This window comes from Colossoma macropomum, unplaced genomic scaffold (genome assembly GCF_904425465.1).
Source record: "Colossoma macropomum unplaced genomic scaffold, Colossoma_macropomum, whole genome shotgun sequence".
NCBI lineage: Eukaryota > Metazoa > Chordata > Actinopteri > Characiformes > Serrasalmidae > Colossoma > Colossoma macropomum.
In genome coordinates, this window is record NW_023494792.1 from 42,935,692 (window position 1) to 42,955,416 (window position 19,725).

The following is a 19,725-nucleotide window of genomic DNA, read 5'->3' on the forward strand; positions in this document are numbered from 1 at the left end:
ATAGATAGATAGATAGACAAACAGACATGATAGAGACAGCATTAGAGATAGCATTAGAGAGAGAGGAAGGCTGTGTGTGAGAGAGCAAGTGTGATTGGTGTTTAATGAGGAAAGTGTGTCTCTCAGTGGCGCTGCAGATAAACACACTGCTGCACTCTGGGAAATCAATAGCTCACTTGTTTATTTTGCTGTTTGAATTGTTTGTGCATTTAACAGCAATGGGATGAGCTCGAGATAAGAGCTGTTTCAAAGCTTTTCCTGTTCACACACACACACACACCACACCACACACACCACACCACACACACCACACACACACACACACATCACCACTCTAGAAGAAGATTAGCTGCTCTCGGCAGTATAATTAATTTACTCGCAGAAAATATGAGACACATCAGACTTGAGGTAAACAGCACACAAATTCGGAGGTTGGTGGGTGATAGGGTGGAGTAATCTTGTGTTAAAGTTCAAAGCTAATCATTATGGGAGGTGTTAAAACAGGAGAATAACAACAAGTTCTGTCACACACTTTATTACACATTACAACACACACACATACTCAATCACTCTCAGGAGACAGAAATAGAGATAAGATGTGAGATGTGAAAGAGATATAAAATGTGAGAGTGATATTAAGGAGAGAGATAGAGAGAAAGAATGGAAAAGAGAGAGAGAGATGACAGATGGAGTTAAATGAAAGTAAAAGACAGAGAAAAAGAACGTGACAGAAAGAAATGGAGAGAAAGCGATAGAAAGAAACAAAAGTAAGAGCGAGAGAGAAAATTCCTGCCTTGCACATTTTTTTGTCTTATTTTCTATTTACATATCTGTACAGAAATATAGACAGACGGACACAAACAGGAAGAGACATGTATGCACACACAAAGGAAATAGACACTACCAACCCCTAACACACACACACACCAAACACTCACCATTTGATTTCTCACTGTCTGCAGGCTTCATCTGAATGGGATGGTGCATCTGTAAGACAGGACACACACATACGGGTTACACATACACAAACTACACACGACCACAATACATTACAATACTCAGTACAGAAACACACACACACATACACACATACACACACACACACACACACACACACGATTTACAGTACTGTGCAAAAGCCAGAGATCACCCTTCATTTATTTCCTTTCAAAACAGCCATTAAGTACAAATTATTCAGACCTCAACATCACTGGATGTGTTTGGTATCACTTGGTTTGTGACAAGCAGAAAATGAAACTTCTAAGACTGAACTTTGGAGGTGTGGAAAAGTATCCCTTCATCCCATTTGAAAAACTGAAAGCAGGTCAGCTGAAAAGAATGGAAGCTGTGATAAAGGCAAACAATACAGGATTTTTGTAAATATTATATTTAGCTGTTGAGGATTTTGAATAATGTTGTGTTAAATTGATGTTTTCTGCTTTTTTCCTGATGCTGAAAAATGAATAACTTGCATTTAAAGGCCATTTAACTGTAAATTAAATAAATGAAGGGCGGTCTCTGACCTTTGCAGTACTGCACAAATATTGACGCATTTATTAGTTTACTTAACAAAGGGACATTTAAAGAGACAGTCTGGCCAAAATGAAAAATGTAACCATCACTACATGTGTGTGAACATGTTTAGTTGCCACCTACAGTGGAGCTGCTGTAGTGCTGAGTGAGATCATTCACCCTCCTGATGTATCTTGAAGGTGGGAGGAACCTTTTGAAAGCTGAAACTGTTTAAGGTGGATTTTGGCAACTGTTGTGACAACTAAATGCTAGCTTGGTTGCATTCATTATTCATTGGCCTCTGGATCAGTAGCTAGGCTAACAGCCAGGATTGGTTGACACCACAGTAATTCTCTACAGTTGTGACATATTTGTAATGCATACTGGGTATTGTAGTGAGAGAGCACTGATAAAGGAAAACATGAAACCTGTAACCGAATCCTATCTGTCAGACTGGTGATGTTGAGGGATGCAGTGCTGCATTACTATCTACTTCATAACACAACACAACATATTTAACTCTAGGTTTACACTGGAAGACCCCTTTAAATCTCAGCATAAACCTTGATTTAAGACATAACAGTTTATCTTACAAACACAAACACAGACACACACAAGACTTTTGTCATTCTTTTTTCACGTCAACAATCCTCCTGTGTTCGTAGACCTTTGATGCAGAGAAATCAGTAAGGTAGGTGTGTGTGTGTGTGTGTGTGTGTGTGTGTGTGTGTGTGTGTGTGTGTGTGTCTATGTGTGTCTGGCAGACAGAAGCTTCTGTCTTTTGCATGATGAAATTGGCTGGTAAGCACTTCAGCGATTCAGAGAACACTTTTCCTTTCCTTCCTTCCTTAATTTCTTCCTTCCTTCCTTTCTTTCTTTCTTTCTTGTGCTCTTCTGCTGTTCTCTCTTTCTTTTTCTCTTTTATGTATGTATGATATATATATATATATATATATATATATATATATATATATATATAATATATATATATATATATATATATATATATATGAGATGCCCATTCATACAGTGAGGTGAAGGAGTAAATAGAACTGTTTCTCTTTTTTGGCATATATGGACGTATCAGTATTTGATCTTTAGTTAAACAGTATGTGTATAAAAACTTTATGTAACAGAAAAAAAACAGTGCAAATTTGACTTTGCAATCATTTGAGCTGCATAGGGTCAGTTTTTGAAGAAATTTTGTACGGCTCGGACTCAAAACTTGTTGTGTCAGGTCAAGCTTGGACAGAATGTTCTCAGGCTGTATTCAGATTCAGACCAAAATTTTAGTCCCAATTAAAGCTCTAGTGTGGGTGAGTGTATGTTTGGCTGTGCCTGAATGTTAATCAGACCTGCTAAGCTCCTTTAGATGCTTTAGATTTATCACCTGCTCACATTTCACATTTACACCCACCGAATGTGCACACACACATACACACACACACACACACACACACACACACACACACACACACACAGGGTAATGGCTAGGTGGCAGTATTTTAAGTCTACAGATGGATCGGGTTAAAAAGTGTGTCAGCAATAAACGAAGCTTCACCATCACGTGTAGCTCAACTCTGACCTCTACACACACACACACACACACACACACAGTCAGACTGCAGTCTGAGGGATTTTGGTTTGAAGAGTCTTTGATGTGTTCTAAGCTCTTTACTAAGAAACTTTACAGAACACCCTGCAAAAATCTCTCTCTCTCTCTCTCTCTCTGTCTCTCTCTCTCTTCTCTCTCTTTCATTTCAGTCTGTCTTGCTATAGGCCCCTCACGATTTCTTTCTTTTCTATCTCCTTCACTCTCTCGCTTTCTTTTTTCAGCATCATGCTCTCTCTCTCTCTCTCTTCCTCTGTATCATTGACTTTTTTCTCCCTGATCTCCCTCTGTCTCTGTGTTTTAGTCTCCCTCTCCTTCTCTCTTTTCGATGTCTTTCTCCTCTGTCACTCTGTCTCTTTCTCTTCCTTCTCCCTCTCTCTTTCAGTATTTCAGAATCTCACTTTCTCTTCTCCCTCTCTCTCTCTCTCTCACTCACTCACACACACACGCACACACACACACAATCCTACTGTCAACTGGAATAAGTAAGAATTTTAAAGGTTAAAGTTTTCATGAAATGTGCACATGCATGTAGGACTGGATGTGTTTGTGGTGTTCAGAATTCAGGCCTGAGCTAATGCCACCCACCTACACACACACACACACACACACACACACCACATGAGGCTGAATCTGAATGAACCATAACAAATCATCATCCTCATCATCATTGCTCAGCAGAGACGCTCAACCCAGCTGCATCATCCAAGGCAGTGTGTGTGTGTGTGTGTGTGTGTGTGTGTGCATGCGCACTCACTGGCAACATTAACAGAGCTCATTATGGCTGCAATCATTTCAGCTGTAGCTGCTTTAGTCTATTTAACCCTACTAGGTCTATACACCTTGAAACATCTCTTCTTACATTTTGTTTAATTATTTCTGACCTGTAGCTCACTGAAACAAGTAGAGACATTCTGTGCAAAGTGCATATTCTGAAGTTTCAATTCATACCACATTTGTGTTTGTAAGAAGAATAGGATGATATTTCATCATGATTTAAATTTGATGGAAAGTTATCGTTGGGTGTATCATCTTGAAAAACCATCTTCTGGCCATTTAGAAAAAGGAAAAAACATCAGAAGTGCTGTCTCAAACCAGCTGATACATAATATAAACTGAATTTTAATGTAATTAATTATTTAACTATGTAATTATTATTAAATAATTATGTAACACTTAATGTGTGGCAAAAGAAATGCAGTAACACTATACCTCTAAAGGTTAAACATTTAATAAACGGTTCCCTCATTCCACGTAAAATACATGTAGTCCAGCACGTGCAGTATATCTACTTTTCTTTGGAAGCATTCTTTGTCTTCATATGTTAAAAAAAGATCATTTATTTTTATGTAGAACTGAATAACAAAGTGCACTTATTACTGTCACAGTGTCAGTAATTATATACCGTATTATACCCTGAAGCAGATTATAGCATTAGAGACATATATCTCTTCTCTTCTTTGTATTGCAGTATTATTCTGCAGAGAAAAATGTGTCAACACTTAAAATACAGTCATATTGACTAACGTATATCACAATCAGTGGCTTCAGATAAACTGATTTAAACCTGTCCTCAGTGTGTTGAAAAGCACATAAACATAAACTTACATTGGCTCTTTCATTGACTAACTGATCAGAACTGATTTATGCTCATTTGGCGCACCAACTTTAACAGACTAATTTTACTATTTTAATGCATGTTTTACAGTTGAAGTGATGAATTGACAAATAAAATTAAGCAATAAACCAAACTGGCACAATTTTCCCAAATGTAGACAAATATAGACAAGTTTGCTTTTTTACTTTTGCACTGAGGCTAATGTAGCTATCAAAATTAGCATCATGCAAACTAATCAGGCCTAATTCAGAATACACTTGCCTCAAACCATTTTGAGTTCTTATGTAATCTCAAATAGTCTTATTTATGACATATGATTTATATGACATACTGTTTTCTATAAACATTTACAAAACTATAATATATGCGTGATGATTTGGGGGTTGGTGGGGGTTCACATTGTAACATGTGGTTTTGCCAAGGTGCCTTTTTCCTGTTCTTTTTAATCGGCAGGACACCCTGCTTTGTGCAGTACAGTGCGCTGAGTTGAAAAAAGTTCTTGAAGCTTGAAGCATTTTGGCATTGACCAATCAGATTTTTTTAGTTTGTTTTTGCTAACGGCCCCATACTTGCTAGTTAACTGTAAACCACGTTCTGTAAGTGCAAGAGCCAAAGCTTTCTGCTTGTCCATACTGAAACAATAGCCAGCTAGCATGGCTGATTGACAGTACAATGCTATTACTGCTTAGCAACAGGGAGACAGGCACCCCCAAAACTGGATGGTGCTGTATGCCTTATGTTTTTCAGTGTGATCCCTTCCTTAATCATGCACAATGCTAATTGGTCAGCTATAAGCTTCTATTACTTGTTAGATCAGGAACAGTATCATTCAGGTGATGCTTTTATTCAGAAATACATCGCCCTTTAAGGTTTAGCCAAGGTGTTTATAGTAGAAACCTCCCCCAAATTTAGAACACTTCTCACTACAGTCTGTATTGTATCTGCAAAATATCTGTACACAGCAAAACACTTCAGAACATTCAACAGTTTGAGAGAGGAAAATTAGAACTACCCAAAACTTCCACAAAAGGTTCAAAGGAATCAATGTTTTTAGCCTTCAAGCATGTTTATATACAAAACAAACACATGCACACACGCACGCAGGCACAAAAAGCATACATTCACCACCACAAATGCTTTATCACAAAATCAAGTGTTTTCTTTCTCCTTGTGCAGAGTAGGAAAGGGAAATAGAGAGGGAGCGTCAACGAAAAGAGAGAAAAGGAGCGATAGAAAAAAGACTAGCAGCTGGAGGGCACTCTTAAGGACGTGTCCTAGATTAGCTCTCGTTCGTCCTTAGCTAAGAGTCAAGAACAAGAGAGGACACGCGCGCACACGGCCCTCAGAGCGTACACTGATTAGCGGAGAGAGACCGAGGGAATTGATGCTGATCTTTTCTATCTTTTCTTCATGTTTCAGATGCTAATGAAAACCTCTTCATTCACACAGTTAGACAACCTGCACTGCAGGATTAGCTGATTACTCTGAGTTTCAGTGAGAGGTTTTGGGTTCTTGGTAGATTGGTGTGTGTTGGTGTGTGTGTGTGTGTGTGTGTGTGTGTGTGCCTGTTAGGACTGCACAGTACGGATTAGACACTAGTGTTGTGATTATATTGCTACATGTTGCAAATGAGAGCACCTTGCTTCAACCAGCAGGGTTTCTACAACAATCTTGTCTAGATTAAGTCCAATAAATTTGGTATTCATGTAGGATTTCGCATCACAGATCTTAGTGTTCTCTTATGTTTGTGTGTGAGAATACTAGCGTCTTGCTATCGTTTGCATGAAATACATTAATAAATGAACCATATGTTTTGTTTTCCATCACTGGGGTCTGTTAGCATGGTAACTCGGTTAACCAGCACTGAGACTGGCCTATAGCACACTGTAAAAAGCCACTGTGATCGGTTAGTGTCAAACTGTAGTTCGTGGATGGGGAACGGAAGTATCATTCATTGCTGTTTAAGCTAAGTCAGAGAATGTGTGAGTACTCGTTAAGTCTGTACCCATTAAACATTGCTATGGAAAGCCTTTAAGGTTTTATGCCTTTACCTGAAACAACATTAAAAAGTTAAAATAAAGTGATTTTATTACTGTAAGTAATTTGTGTTGGCTATAAATATGAATCCTCTGATTAAAGCATTTCTCACATGCAGGTTCAGGTTTCTCTTGACAGATTGATTACAAACATTGGCAGAAAAGCATTCAAGCATTCCAACAATGAAGATTACTTACATTTTTATTTATCGATATAGTTCTATCATGTTAGGATGTCCTTAGAATTTAACATATTGACTGTTTACACTTCGCTAGAAGTCCTGTCCAAAAGCATCATGCAGCGCAGGAATGAGGTGGATATGAAATTATTTACTTTAATCACAATTTTTTCTTCCTTTAGAAAGTGTTCTACATTTCTGTTCTCTGTAATAGTACACTATATAGCTCTCCAATGTAGGGAATAGTGATTAGGGAACCATTACTGTTCTGCATAGTTCTACATAGCACTACAATGTAGGGAACAGTGGTTAGGGAACCATTATTGTTCTACATAAAAGCACTACAGTGTAAGTAATAGTGATTAGGGAACCATTACTGTTCCCTATAAAAGTGTACTATATAGCTCTCCACTTTAGGGAATAGTGATTAGGGGACCATTGGTGTTGTCTATAACAGTGTACTATATAGCACTAGAATCTAGGGAATAGTGATTAGGGAACTATTACTGTTCTAAGTAGCACTACTGTGTAAGGAATAGTGATTAAGGGTCCATTTCCAACACAGTGTCACAGAGACATTCTTGACTTTCCATTTATGTTAAGGTTGCATAGCCATGTAGATTCTATTCAGGACCACGTTTGGAAGTGACTCAAATTTGATATGAAAAGGTCAGGTTTTTGTGTTCACAGTGCCCTGAAAAAAATCAGATCTGTGGCACATTTAGGCAAAAATATTGAAGCTGTGCTCTTTCAGCTTTGTAATGTGAACACAGCCTTAAACTAACCAGCTTTCTTTATCTGAAGCGCATTTCCAAAACCACACAAATTAGGCACTGAGCTTTTTGATGAAACCTGATTTATCTAATTTGCCATCATCATTCAGTCAATCACATTTAGTCACCAACAGTCAAACACACAAACAAACAAATAAATGATAACAAGTAAACAAGCACTCACCCCAGTTAAGGTCTTTATATTGTGCAGTGCATTCTGGGCCTCTAGGGCGGCTTTCCGCGTGTAAAACGTGACAAAACAGCACCCTGGAGGAGAGACAAGGGGAGAGAGAGATTGAGAGAGAGAGACAAAGAGAGAGAGAGGGAGGGAGAGAGAGAGAGAAAGAGAGCATTTTAAATGAGCAGAAAACACAACTGGATTTGATCTTTTCTTCTCTTTTGGTTGCCTACTGAGAGGGAATTGTCTCAGTGCCAAACAACACAGAAGGAGAAAGATGGAAGAGAGAGTGAGAGGGAGAGAGAATAAAAAGAGAAAATAGTGAGGGAAAGAGATGAAAACAAGAGAGAGAAAACAGAGATGAGAAAGAGAGAGAGAGAGAGAGAGAGAACAAGGGTAGAGTGAAAGAAAGACAAAAGCACAGAGAGGAGAGAGAGAACAAGGGTAAATAGAAAGAAAGAAAAGCAGAGAGAGAGAGAGAGACAGAGAGAGAGGTGATCGGAACAGAACTTCATGTTTGTCCTGGTTTTTCTTCTGTATGGTGTGTGGAAACTGGGCTCTGTGTGTGTATGTGTGTGTGTGTGTGTGTGTGTGTGTGTGTGTTTGTGCGTGCGTGCGTGCGTGTGTGTGTGCGTGCGTGTGTGTGTGTGTGCGTGTGAAAACCCTTTACACGCCTCTCTGAAGCACTAAACTGCACTACCACACAGAAAGTGACCAGAATACAGAGTTACTCTATGTGTCTGAGAGGATCTAGTCAGTTAATTCACCTTCTAATCAGTGAATTCAGCTACTTTAATGCCCCCTCTGCTGACACAGGTGATCAATTACACACACAAAGGCTGTATAATCTCCATAGAAAACACTGTCAATAGAATGAGACGTTCTTGGGATCACCGGACCCAGTGCCAAGCATCAGCTAGAGGAGTATAAAGCCGCCCAGCAACGGGCCATAGAGCAGTTGAACTGCGTTCGCTGGAGTGATGGAGCTTCATCCAATAATTTGGGATGAGTTGGGATGGCAGAACTAAACTAAATCCCTGTGGTTAAAAAAAAAAAAGATGAAGATTCCAAATACTGATTAGAGAACCAAATACAGCGAATGAATGCTCAAATTATTATTCAAATGATCCTCAACTTTATTAAATATGTATATAAATATCTTTATAAAGATCTTTACAGTGTTTTCTGGAAGAGGTAGCCTGTATGTGTTTGCGTGCATCTATTCTGTGTTCCTGACCTCTATTCGCGTTTTTCGATGTTAAGCACCACAAAATTCCCTTCATAACCTCGTCCAGGGAAATATACAGCAGTGGATGTGATTTTCATACCTCTACCTAACAGTGTGTGTGTGGTTTATGTGTGCGTAAGCTCGAGTGTGTGTCTGTGAGTATAAGTGTGTATGTGTGGGGAGGGGGGTGTTCACGTTTGAATGTAAGCATGTGCATGTGTGTGATGTCTCAAGCGGATTGCTGTCAAAGCCAAGATCAAAGCTAGGAAAATGTGAACGCTCCAAAGGTGTATGGCAGTGTGAATGTGACACGTGTGCGTGCGTGTGTGTGTGTGTGCGTGTGTGTGTGTGTGTGTGTGTGTGTGTGTGTGTTTGTGTGTGTGTGCGTGTGTGTGTGTGTGTGTGTGTGTGTGTGTGTGTGTGTGTGTGTGTGCATGATCCAAACTGTATCTGTTAAGAAGATGATTAGAATATTATGAAAAGGTATTGCTGCATTTTTTTTTTACATCAAAACAAACAAAAATAGTCAGGAGGGCAGACACAAACTTGTCCATACAGAATGCAGTTCTAATGTAACACTGTGGCCTAACAGTATCGTATTGCCTCTCAAAGCCTTCAGGATGTCTACACTTGAAACGTCAAATCTGCATGTCAAGTCAAGACGTAAACAAACAAAATTAGGACTTTTATCTACATATTTTACATTTAAATGCGATATCAGTATCTGCAAATAACAAAAACATTGGTATTGGTAACTTGCATTTGCAGTGTCCCTATAAAACTATCATTTTAGTTAATATCCCTTAAAACTCTCTTTTCTCCACGTTTTTGACTAGTGGAAATGACTTAATGAAAGGTGTCTGCCTTAACAGCAGTGCTTTTGTTGAGGTGGAACATCAGCACGATGCATCAAACATAGGAACAGGGTTTCCATCTAAAACAGCGCATGGCAGCGAACCGAATCACTCCTTGGCGCTTGCTGCTGGTATAGACAGTGTCGTGATTATAATGAGAGTGTGGGTTTTCTTGTTGTCACTCACGTGCAGTAAGGTGTTAATGTTATTCATTAAATAATCTATTTAAGTAGATTTGTGACTATGTAAGTAAATATGCATAGTTATGTAATGTGAACTGAATGTATAGCAAAATGACAGACAACTTTAGACTTGTAAGGATTAAAACTAGCTCTGTTTATTTCTGCTGCTGAGACAAAGAGGCTAATGAACATCAACTCATAGTCAAGCTTAGGACTGGTCATACTATTTATTTGTTTATTTATTCATTCATTCAGTTATTCGGTCTGGATATTATCACTGATATCTAGCCGAAATGGAATGAGAATAAAACAGATACACACCCTCCCACTTACACTCCCCTGCACACACCACACAGCCAAATGATTACAGAGAGAGAGAGAGAGAGAGAGAGAGAGAGAGACTTTTGGCAGAACTATACATGGACTCATTCGTGCCTGGCAATAGCACAGCACTTCCAGTCGCCAAAACGGCCTATTTCCCAGCATTTACACACACACACACACAAGCACACGCACACACACACACACACACACACAAGCACACACATACACCAGTAACCAGTAAACCAACTCTCAGGCTGACTTGCTCTTAAAACCAAAATAACTCAATCATGATTCGGAAAGCAACACTGCAGTCACAGCACACACACACATACATGCTGCGCACACACACGCATACATGCTGCACACACACACGCATACATGCTGCACACACACACGCATACATGCTGCACACACATGGTTCAACCTGCAACTAGTGAGTAATTGGCTTTGGGTACAGAGCTAACAAAGCTAATGGCTGCTCTAATCGCCTGTGACGCTTCAGCAGAAACTAAATAAATCATAATTCAATCTCACACAGCAAACTGTACTAACCACACACACACGTGCGAGGACGGTGACTGAAACAGCTATATCAATCTACATTGATTCCCCAGAAAGAGCTTTCACACACACACACACACACACACACACACACACACACACACACACTGAACCTGATTAGCCACTTTTTGAGTTCAGTTCAGTTTGATCTATAGTCTATTATGAATGATGGTGGATTATTTTAGTTTTATAATTGAAGAGTCAAAATGATCAACTTTGTTAGTTTCTCTTAATTCCATATTCTAAATTCTGAATTACAAATTTTACATTCTCAATTTTTAAATTCTAAATTCTGAATTACAAATTCTAAATTTTAGGTTCTAAATTTCAAATTTTATGTTCTAAATTACAAATTCTAAATTTCAAATTTTAAACTCTGTTCTTCTCTAACAAAGATGCATGTGTGTGTGTGTGTCAACAATCATTATAACACTAACACACACACACACACAGAGTCACATACACATATATTAGAATACATTTCAATAAATTAGCATAATAGGCCTGCACCCGACCTCTGAAGACACAACAAACACACACACACACACACACACACACACACACACACACACACACACACCTGTATCATTCAGCCTCAGTACTGTGTGGCTGAAAAGGACATGTTCACACTACCCCATTCATTCTCCTTGCGTGCACGTGCATGTGGGTGTGAGCATGTGTGTGTGTGAGTGTGTGTGTGTGTGTGTGTGTGTGTGTGTATTAAGGACTTCAAAGGAATACATCTTTAGTAAAGAGGCACACACAGCTGCTGAGCTCCATTCAACCCGGACCTTTCTCACATCACTCAGTCAACAAGGGCCAACCTGTTTCTCTCTCTCCCTGTGAGTGTGTGTGTGTGTGTGCGAGGGTGCTCTTTTTAAATTGCAGTCCAGCTCTGATAAACAATTCTCGCTTCTCTCCTTTGGGTACATTTATATTCTGTGTCTTCATTCCACAAACACACGCAGGGAGATCAGCGAGGCCGTCTGTTTTGAGACACCTTCCCACTGTCCTGTGTGTTTAATGACACAGCTGGTCAGAAGTGAAAAGAAATGGCGAAGGGCTGAGACAGTGTAAGGGTAAGAGTAAGAGAGAGAGAGAAAGAGGAGGAGGTCAAGAGTAAAGGAAGAGAGAAAGAGAGAAGGAAAAAGGAGAGAAAGAGATACAGAGTGAAAGAAAGGAGAGAGAGAGGAAGGGGGAGTGAGAAAGAAGGACAGAGTACAACAGAGAGAGGAAAGCAATGAGAGTCAAACAGAGAGGGCAGAAAGAGAGACTACTCTTTTTTATTGAAGGATTTGTTCTGTATCTGCGTGTGTAATTTAGCTAAAGCAGCTGAAGTCGTGTTCAGTGACCTTCCCTAAATAAGCCGAGGGCACTGGCCTGATGAAGCCTGAGCCTCAGAGACAGAGAGAGAGAGAGAGAGAGAGAGAGAGAGAGAGACAGAGAGAGAGAGAGAGAGAGAGAGATAGAGAGAGAGAGAGAGAGATCAGCCATGTAAATACTGAAACGCTTATTGCTAGCAGTTAGCAATTCTAAAGCTACTTTTATATGGAGCACGATATTCAGTTTAACACTGTCAAATAAACAGTGCAATTAGCAATCAGTAATCAAACTGATGCTGATGCTGATGCTGTTTTAACTCCTAATGAATGCTGTGATTTAAATCTCTGATAATTATTCATCCAACAAAGTAATATATTAAGAGAATACTCTAGCATTCAAAAGTTTGGAATCATTTTTCAAAAGTTTGGAATCAATGTTTTCAATAATGCTACAGCAATTTGGTTGCAGAAAACTGTTAAGAGTTAATGTAATAACTCTAACCCTGTTCAACTTAACAGATAATCGGAAGCTGTAAATAAAAATGAAAAAATCTTAGATGTTTCCAGAATGAAGAACAGAGCCATATATACTAAAATGACTGAGAAGACTGTAGAGCTTCAAGAAATAAGTTATAATAAAATTAACAGGCAGAATTTATTGACTGATCAAAGGTGATCAAACCTCAAAGCAGACAACTTGACAAAACACATTTCACAGGTCACATTTGAATCAGGTAAATTCAGTGTATCACTTTTCAGAAAGGTAGAGGCAGCAACCAACAGCCAGATAGCCTATTTGTGCTTCATCACTCCTCAAAATCACGCACATGTTCAAAAGCGGAGTGAGAATAAAACTTTGGCTGTGAAAAATCTGTTTTTGTACTTATAGGAGGCTTTTATGTGCTGGAGTTTCACACAAGTCAAATATCTCAGTGCTTCAAAGGACAGACGTGTTTTTTTTCCCCTCAAATAAGTGTTTCAAACATACGCGAACAAAGCTGGAATACACAAGACATTTACCATACATTAAACATTACTGCTTTAAACGCATTGATATTGTTCCACAGCAAGATCCTTTTTAAACTACAAACTGTTTTCCTTCAGTTTAGGTCTTCAAATGAGCAAAGAACATGAGCTGATTTTTAATTTACAATAAATATATGCACAGTACTGAAAAAATGCTATATATTTAAGAAATAAATGCTTAAAAGAAGCAAATTTATGAGAATAAAGAGGGTAAAATCATTTTACTTGGTAAGTGTCGTTGTCTGGCAACTGGCTGAACACATTTACATGCAAAGTGTGATTTAATATAGTCTCATGAAAGGAAATATTAAAGATTTATAACTTACATTTAAGATATTTTCAATTTCTACATCACTTTCTGCACTGTGGTCCTTTCAGAATCTTTAATCAGAATGAATTCATCTGAAATAATAACACTGAGTATGAAAGGAAGTCTATACTGATCTCAGCTCAATCAAACTTCTTTTACATTAAACACTTACAAGTGAAAATCTGTCATAAATTTGTAAAAAACAAGCTTGCACCTACAGCTACAGTGTAAAGAAATCATAAACGCTGCCATGCTTGTCCTAGAATGACAACGCTCTACACAAAATCTGGACATAAAAGACACAATTACTTTCATTGTGTTTTGATTCTAGCCTGTATCCAGATGTCCAGACTCCCACACACAGATGCACACACACCAGTATATCATTGCTCAGCTACAGTTAGAACTCACAGTGGTCAGCACATAGTTGAGATTTCTAATAAAGTGGCCAGTGAGTGGAAATATGAGGTAGGTGTTTCTAATAAAGTGGCCAGTGAGTGGAAGTACAAGATAGGTGTTTCTAATAAAGTGGCCAGTGAGTGGAAGTACAAGGTAGGTGTTTCTAATAAACTGGCCAGTGAGTGTAATGATACCTACGTAATTTGTGTAGAAGAGATACACCAAATAAAACACTGTCAATCTGTCACCATTCATATCACTGACCCTGTCTGGTTGGCAGCTCATTCATCAAAGCATTAGACTGTACTATGACAAAGTTAAAAACTGGAATTAACACAGGAATCGATTCAGATGTTCTTTCATCCAAAAATATGTGACTTGCAAACTAATACTTGTTCGGGGCGTAATTGACAGTACACTGATGAATGATGCAGATGCATATGAAAGTGTTGTGCTCTTTTTTTTTCTTTAGTCCCAAAGGGTTTCCTGTTTAAGCAGAAAATTACTCATGAATAGTCATACTGACCGGAAAATGAGTGGCAACAATGATGAGTACATGTCACAGCAAAAAAAACTGTATTAACCTCTATTAAACTGCAAAATTAGTATGCGGTTATAAATCTCAAAACATTCATTCTGCTATGAAAGTAATCTGTAAGTTATGTGGTAATGGGAGGGAGGAACCAACCTAGTGTATATAAATTGTTGTAATCTAGTCTAAAGTAGGGGGTATAGTGTGTAACTGTTAGCAAGACAAGCCTGGCTAGCACTCAGCAGCACAACTAAAACACTTACCTAGCTGCATAAATATCTATCATTCTAACATTTTAGTCTTCTCCAAATATATTTTTGAATGCTTTTGGTATATTTCTAACATTAAGTATTTTACTTTGTTTTTTATTCATGTTCAGTATGGGGCACATTTAGACTACAGATAGCTGCCGTTAACTTCAACTCTGTGAGGGACCATGCAAGCATCTGCACACAAAGCTTATCAGAGGTGCCCATGTCTACTTACAGTTTCTAGGCTAGGACTGGATAGTTGGTTTTTAGGGAACGGGTTTACCCAGACTCTCGTTTGTAGGACACTGCAACGTTTTGTTTTTAGTTTGACAGGCAACTGGACACAGGGATTGTTGCATTTCCATGGCCCTTGAGTTGCAGTGTTAAGTCAGTACTGCTCTGTTAATTCAGTAAACATTTCATATGTAGAGATAGTAATGGCCAGTGATAGCATATTACTACGCATTCTAAGTGGGTATATGCAAATTATAGCGGTTTCCTAGTGGACAGGGTATTCCTGGCGTATTGTGTAAACCAGTGTTTTTTAACACTGGTCCTGAAGGCCCACTGCCCTGCACTTTTTAGGGTTTACCCTGCTCCCAACACACCTGACCAAACCAATCAGCTCATTGACAATGAGCTATTGAGTGGGTGTGTTAAATCAGGAAAAGGTCTAAAATGTGCAGGGCAGTGGGCCTCCAGGACTGGTACAGTGGTGCAGACTACACTTTTGGCTACTCAGAACTCATGTATCATAGATCTAAAAAGTGAAGCTTTTTTGGAGACAGTGACAGCAGCAAAGACAGAAATCTTTAGATACAAATGAAAAACTGCCATTCAAAACTTCCACTGGGTGTCCAAACAGTAGTCCCTCGCTGTCTTCAAACAAATAACTGATGACTCAGCTTTTTGTGAAACATTTATATGAACGCTAATCTAAGTGCTTGTATTGCAGTTATGTCTTATTTCTGTATTGTGTATCTTTCTTTCCAGGTATCAGCGCTGACTTCAGTTTCGGGCAGCATCTTAGCTCAAGCGTACTTTAGACACTAACCTATTAAAAATAGCTAGGAAATAATCTATGAGTCGACAACAATGCACTTTTGTAAGTCATCTAGTTAAGGGGTCTGCTAAATGCTGTAAATGTAATGACGGAGCATGGCCAGCTCAATTTATTATGAAACTAACTATGTAACTGATTGTGTGATTACTTTTAAATAGTATTGCTAAATGACAGTAATGTTGCTAGACCGCTAAGGGTTAAAATCAGTCAAGACACATAATACACTCACACAGTGTTAGTACTGATCATTTCAGAACTGATGTGGATGTCGATTGTGAAGGTGTGAAAGTACAGGGCAAGTGTGTGTGTGTGTGTTTATGAGTGCATGTGTACCTACCTTTACTCTGTGGTGGGTTTTGGCTGCGGTCCCTCAGTATATTGATCTGATAGACGGCTCCATACGGCTCAAACAGCTCCTTCAGCTCCTTCTCTGACCATGAGCGAGGAATCTGACCCACAAACATCTTAATGGCATCTGGGTCCGGCTGGTCCGAATGCTCCAGAGCCCCGTTCATCTTACCAGCTGTGCCGTTACTGCACAGAGAGAGAGAGAGAGAGAGAAAAGAGATATATCAGATCATATACTCAGAAAAGTGTATTGTGACATAGTTGTTTGCAATAACGATGATATATTGCCAAGTTTGCAACCCCCCGTTGTATTGCCTATATAACAGTTACGTTGAGACTGAAATATTGAAATAATGTATAGTCAGAACTGAATGCATCTGAATTTAACTGAGATAGAAATAGAAAGAGACAGAAGCATACACACACACGCACACGCACACGCACACACACAGATTCATTTCACTGCAAATTCACTTCACCGCCCGACAAAGGCTTTCATCAGAAATGTCTTCTCCAGCATTTCAAAAAAGCTTCAAAGGTCAGCATGAACTGTCCTGTTACGTCTCCACAAATCACACTTCACTGTCAGAGGCTCTGCAGGCCCCGGGGGAAACGGAAACCACTCTGGTTTGGGTTTGCTTTTGGGTTTTGCTCTCCAGCAGCTGCTTTCAACCAGCAGAACCGACTGAACTGGACACTACAATCAGCAGAATGTCTATAACAGATGCTCGGATAAAACAGATGTTCAAATAAAACACGGCTAATAGTACTTCCTCCTGACCCTGCTGGACGCATTGATCTTTTGGCCCAAATGTGATTTTGTTCAAAATGTTCATGTATTATGCTCAAAAGTCCACATCAAAACACATCTTGCCAACCTGACTCACCAGACAGCCTGCAGTTGTAATTCTTTCCGACCAATTAATGAAAACAAGCTTTTGGTTCTAGACAGTATGGTTCTGATTTCAAACAGTGACATCCTGGAATATTGCAGACAAGAAATGACACAAAAATGACCATTAGCTGACTTTCTCATGCTGTTTGTCTGTACGAGAAGCAGGGCTGGGCAGTATGACAGTATTTATCATTATTGTGATAGCAGTAAGTTACAATATGCTTTTTGAGCATATCATGGATGATATTAGTACTTAAAAACTAATATATGATAACAAAGGGACCATAATTGTCATATTTAATTAGATTTAATGTAGCACAATATATGAACTATTGAATACAAATAGGTGGATTCATAGTTTTTCATAGTACATGTTTTTTTTTTTTTTACATGTGGTACTACTTTGTCTGTTCAAACCTATAGTATAGAATAAAGTAGTATAATAAGTATAATATTGTTGTTGTCGGAACAAAAACCTGTATCTCCAAAATAGTAACTTTACAGAAGATGGAAAAAAACATACTTTACTTTTAATGTAAATGTCAATGGAAACAGACAAAACAGAGTTTTTCCGAGTAATTTTGGGCCGTTTCCTTTGGTCCATTTATCATGAAATTAAGAAACAATGTGTAGAGCAACAGGCATTTTCAAACTATGTCAAGAACTGAAAAACGACAAAAACGGAGATACAAAGTTTTGTTCTGACAGCAGCGATACTCAGATCCTGTATAATTTAGAATTATGTAGTTTAATATAGCATAATGTATAAGTTTAAAACAGTGTATAGTACAGAATAATGGGTAGGGCTTTATGTGGATAGCCCACTGTGGATGTTTATTTTGCATTTAACTTACATTCAACTAAATATGTATTAAACTGACCCTTATACCTGTCCCTACACCAAACTCTAACTTTAACCTCAAACCCTCACCAAAACCCAAACCTAACTTAATCCTAATACTGATGGTAATCAACTGTTTTACCAGAGCATTTGTTAATAATTGAACATATATAGATCATCTATTAGGGCATGTTCACCTAAAGTGGGACAGAATAATGCAATGCAGTATAGTACACAGTAAAGTACCATGTTGTGGCTTGTTTTTAAGTAGCAGCAGAAAAAAGTAGAAAATCTGTGCACAGTAGAAAGATAAGGGCACTAATACAGCCTGCACTGAGAAGAGGCCTAGTTTTTTAGAGTGTTGAGTCAAAGCACCTAGCAGGGATACAAGTGATAATACAGCCCTGTCACCAATACACTTTACAGGATTTAAAGGTTGGGATCACAGAGAGAGAGAGAGAGAGAGAGAGAGAGAGAGAGAAGAGAAAGAAATATGGAGATATAGAGTGAGTGAGAGAGAGTGAGAGAGAAGAGAAAGAAATATGGAGATATAGAGTGAGTGAGAGAAAGAGAGAGAGAGAGAGAAAGGGAAAGGAATATAGATACAGAGAGAGAAAAGACAGAAATAGAAATAAAGACATGCAAAAAGAGAAGTGGAGAGAGAGAAAAAAAGGCATAGAGGGGTAGAAAAACAGAGAGAGAGCAAGAAAGAAAAAGAAATGGAGAGGAATGAGTTAAAATCAGAATCACAGAGAGAGAGAGAAGTAAGACACAGAAGGAGAGGAAAACATGATGAAGAGGGCGACTGACAACGCAAAAGCAGGAATCACAGAGGAAGAGACAAATAGAGAGAGGGAGAGAGAGATAGATGAATAGATGGGGAGAGACAGAGAGACCCCCCCCCCAATTATGCTCCTCCCTGCTGAATCCAAAAATGTACAAATCTATATTCAGAAGTGAAAATCTGACAACACTGAATGACGCAGCATTTTTTTTTCTCTTTCTAACACTGCAGCTGCTTGGACCTCAACGTTTTCATGGCATAAACAAGGACAACATTTAAAGAAATAATTCAGAGAGAAATCAAATTTACACAATTTTCTCCTCACCCTTTACAGTACAGACAAAATGTAGGCCTTAGGATGGCTACTGCTGTCTGTAGCTATGTTAATGTCAGCTAACGGTATGTTACACAGTGTCAGAAACCATATAAGCAAGTCAGATTACTTAACAGCTCGACACGGTTTGAGGCGAGCATGTAATGATTGTGCAATTAGCATGATGCTAATTTGTAGGGTATAAGCTTCCATTGCTTTTTAGCTACATTAGAGTCGAAGCACCAGTACAAAACAAAAGAAGCAAACTTCAGACACCAAACATGCCTTTGATGATCGAATATATTTGTATTAAGGGGGGAATATGATTATATTGCTTGAAAGAAAAGATTGCAGCATCTCCAGAGATAAATTACAGCAAAAAGGGAGCAGTGAGACTGTCAAAGATAGAAAAAAATCAGTAAGAAAGAAAGTACAAAGGAAAGAAAGATACAAGAAGTCTTTCAGGAAACTTTCTTTAAGGAAAGAATGGCAAGCTGAAAGAGAGAATGACAAGGCCACAATGCCTCGCTGGCATAAATAAAGAAAGAAAGAAAGAAAGAAAGAAATAACCCTCCCATATGACA

At 38.6% G+C, this 19,725-nt stretch overlaps 1 protein-coding gene across 16 annotated transcripts in view; it reads right to left on the reverse strand.

Annotated features, from left to right (window-relative positions):
* celf2 (cugbp, Elav-like family member 2) overlaps positions 1-19,725 on the reverse strand; it is a 189,487-nt gene that overhangs the window by 39,495 nt on the left and 130,267 nt on the right. For all 16 annotated transcript variants that reach the window (XM_036577238.1, XM_036577237.1, XM_036577236.1 and 13 more), the window contains 3 exons: positions 16,298-16,494; positions 7,915-7,997; positions 939-987 (listed from right to left, as the gene is read on the reverse strand). In XM_036577238.1, the coding sequence (XP_036433131.1) occupies positions 939-987; positions 7,915-7,997; positions 16,298-16,494 (329 nt within the window). The remainder of the gene's footprint in view (positions 1-938; positions 988-7,914; positions 7,998-16,297; positions 16,495-19,725) is intronic.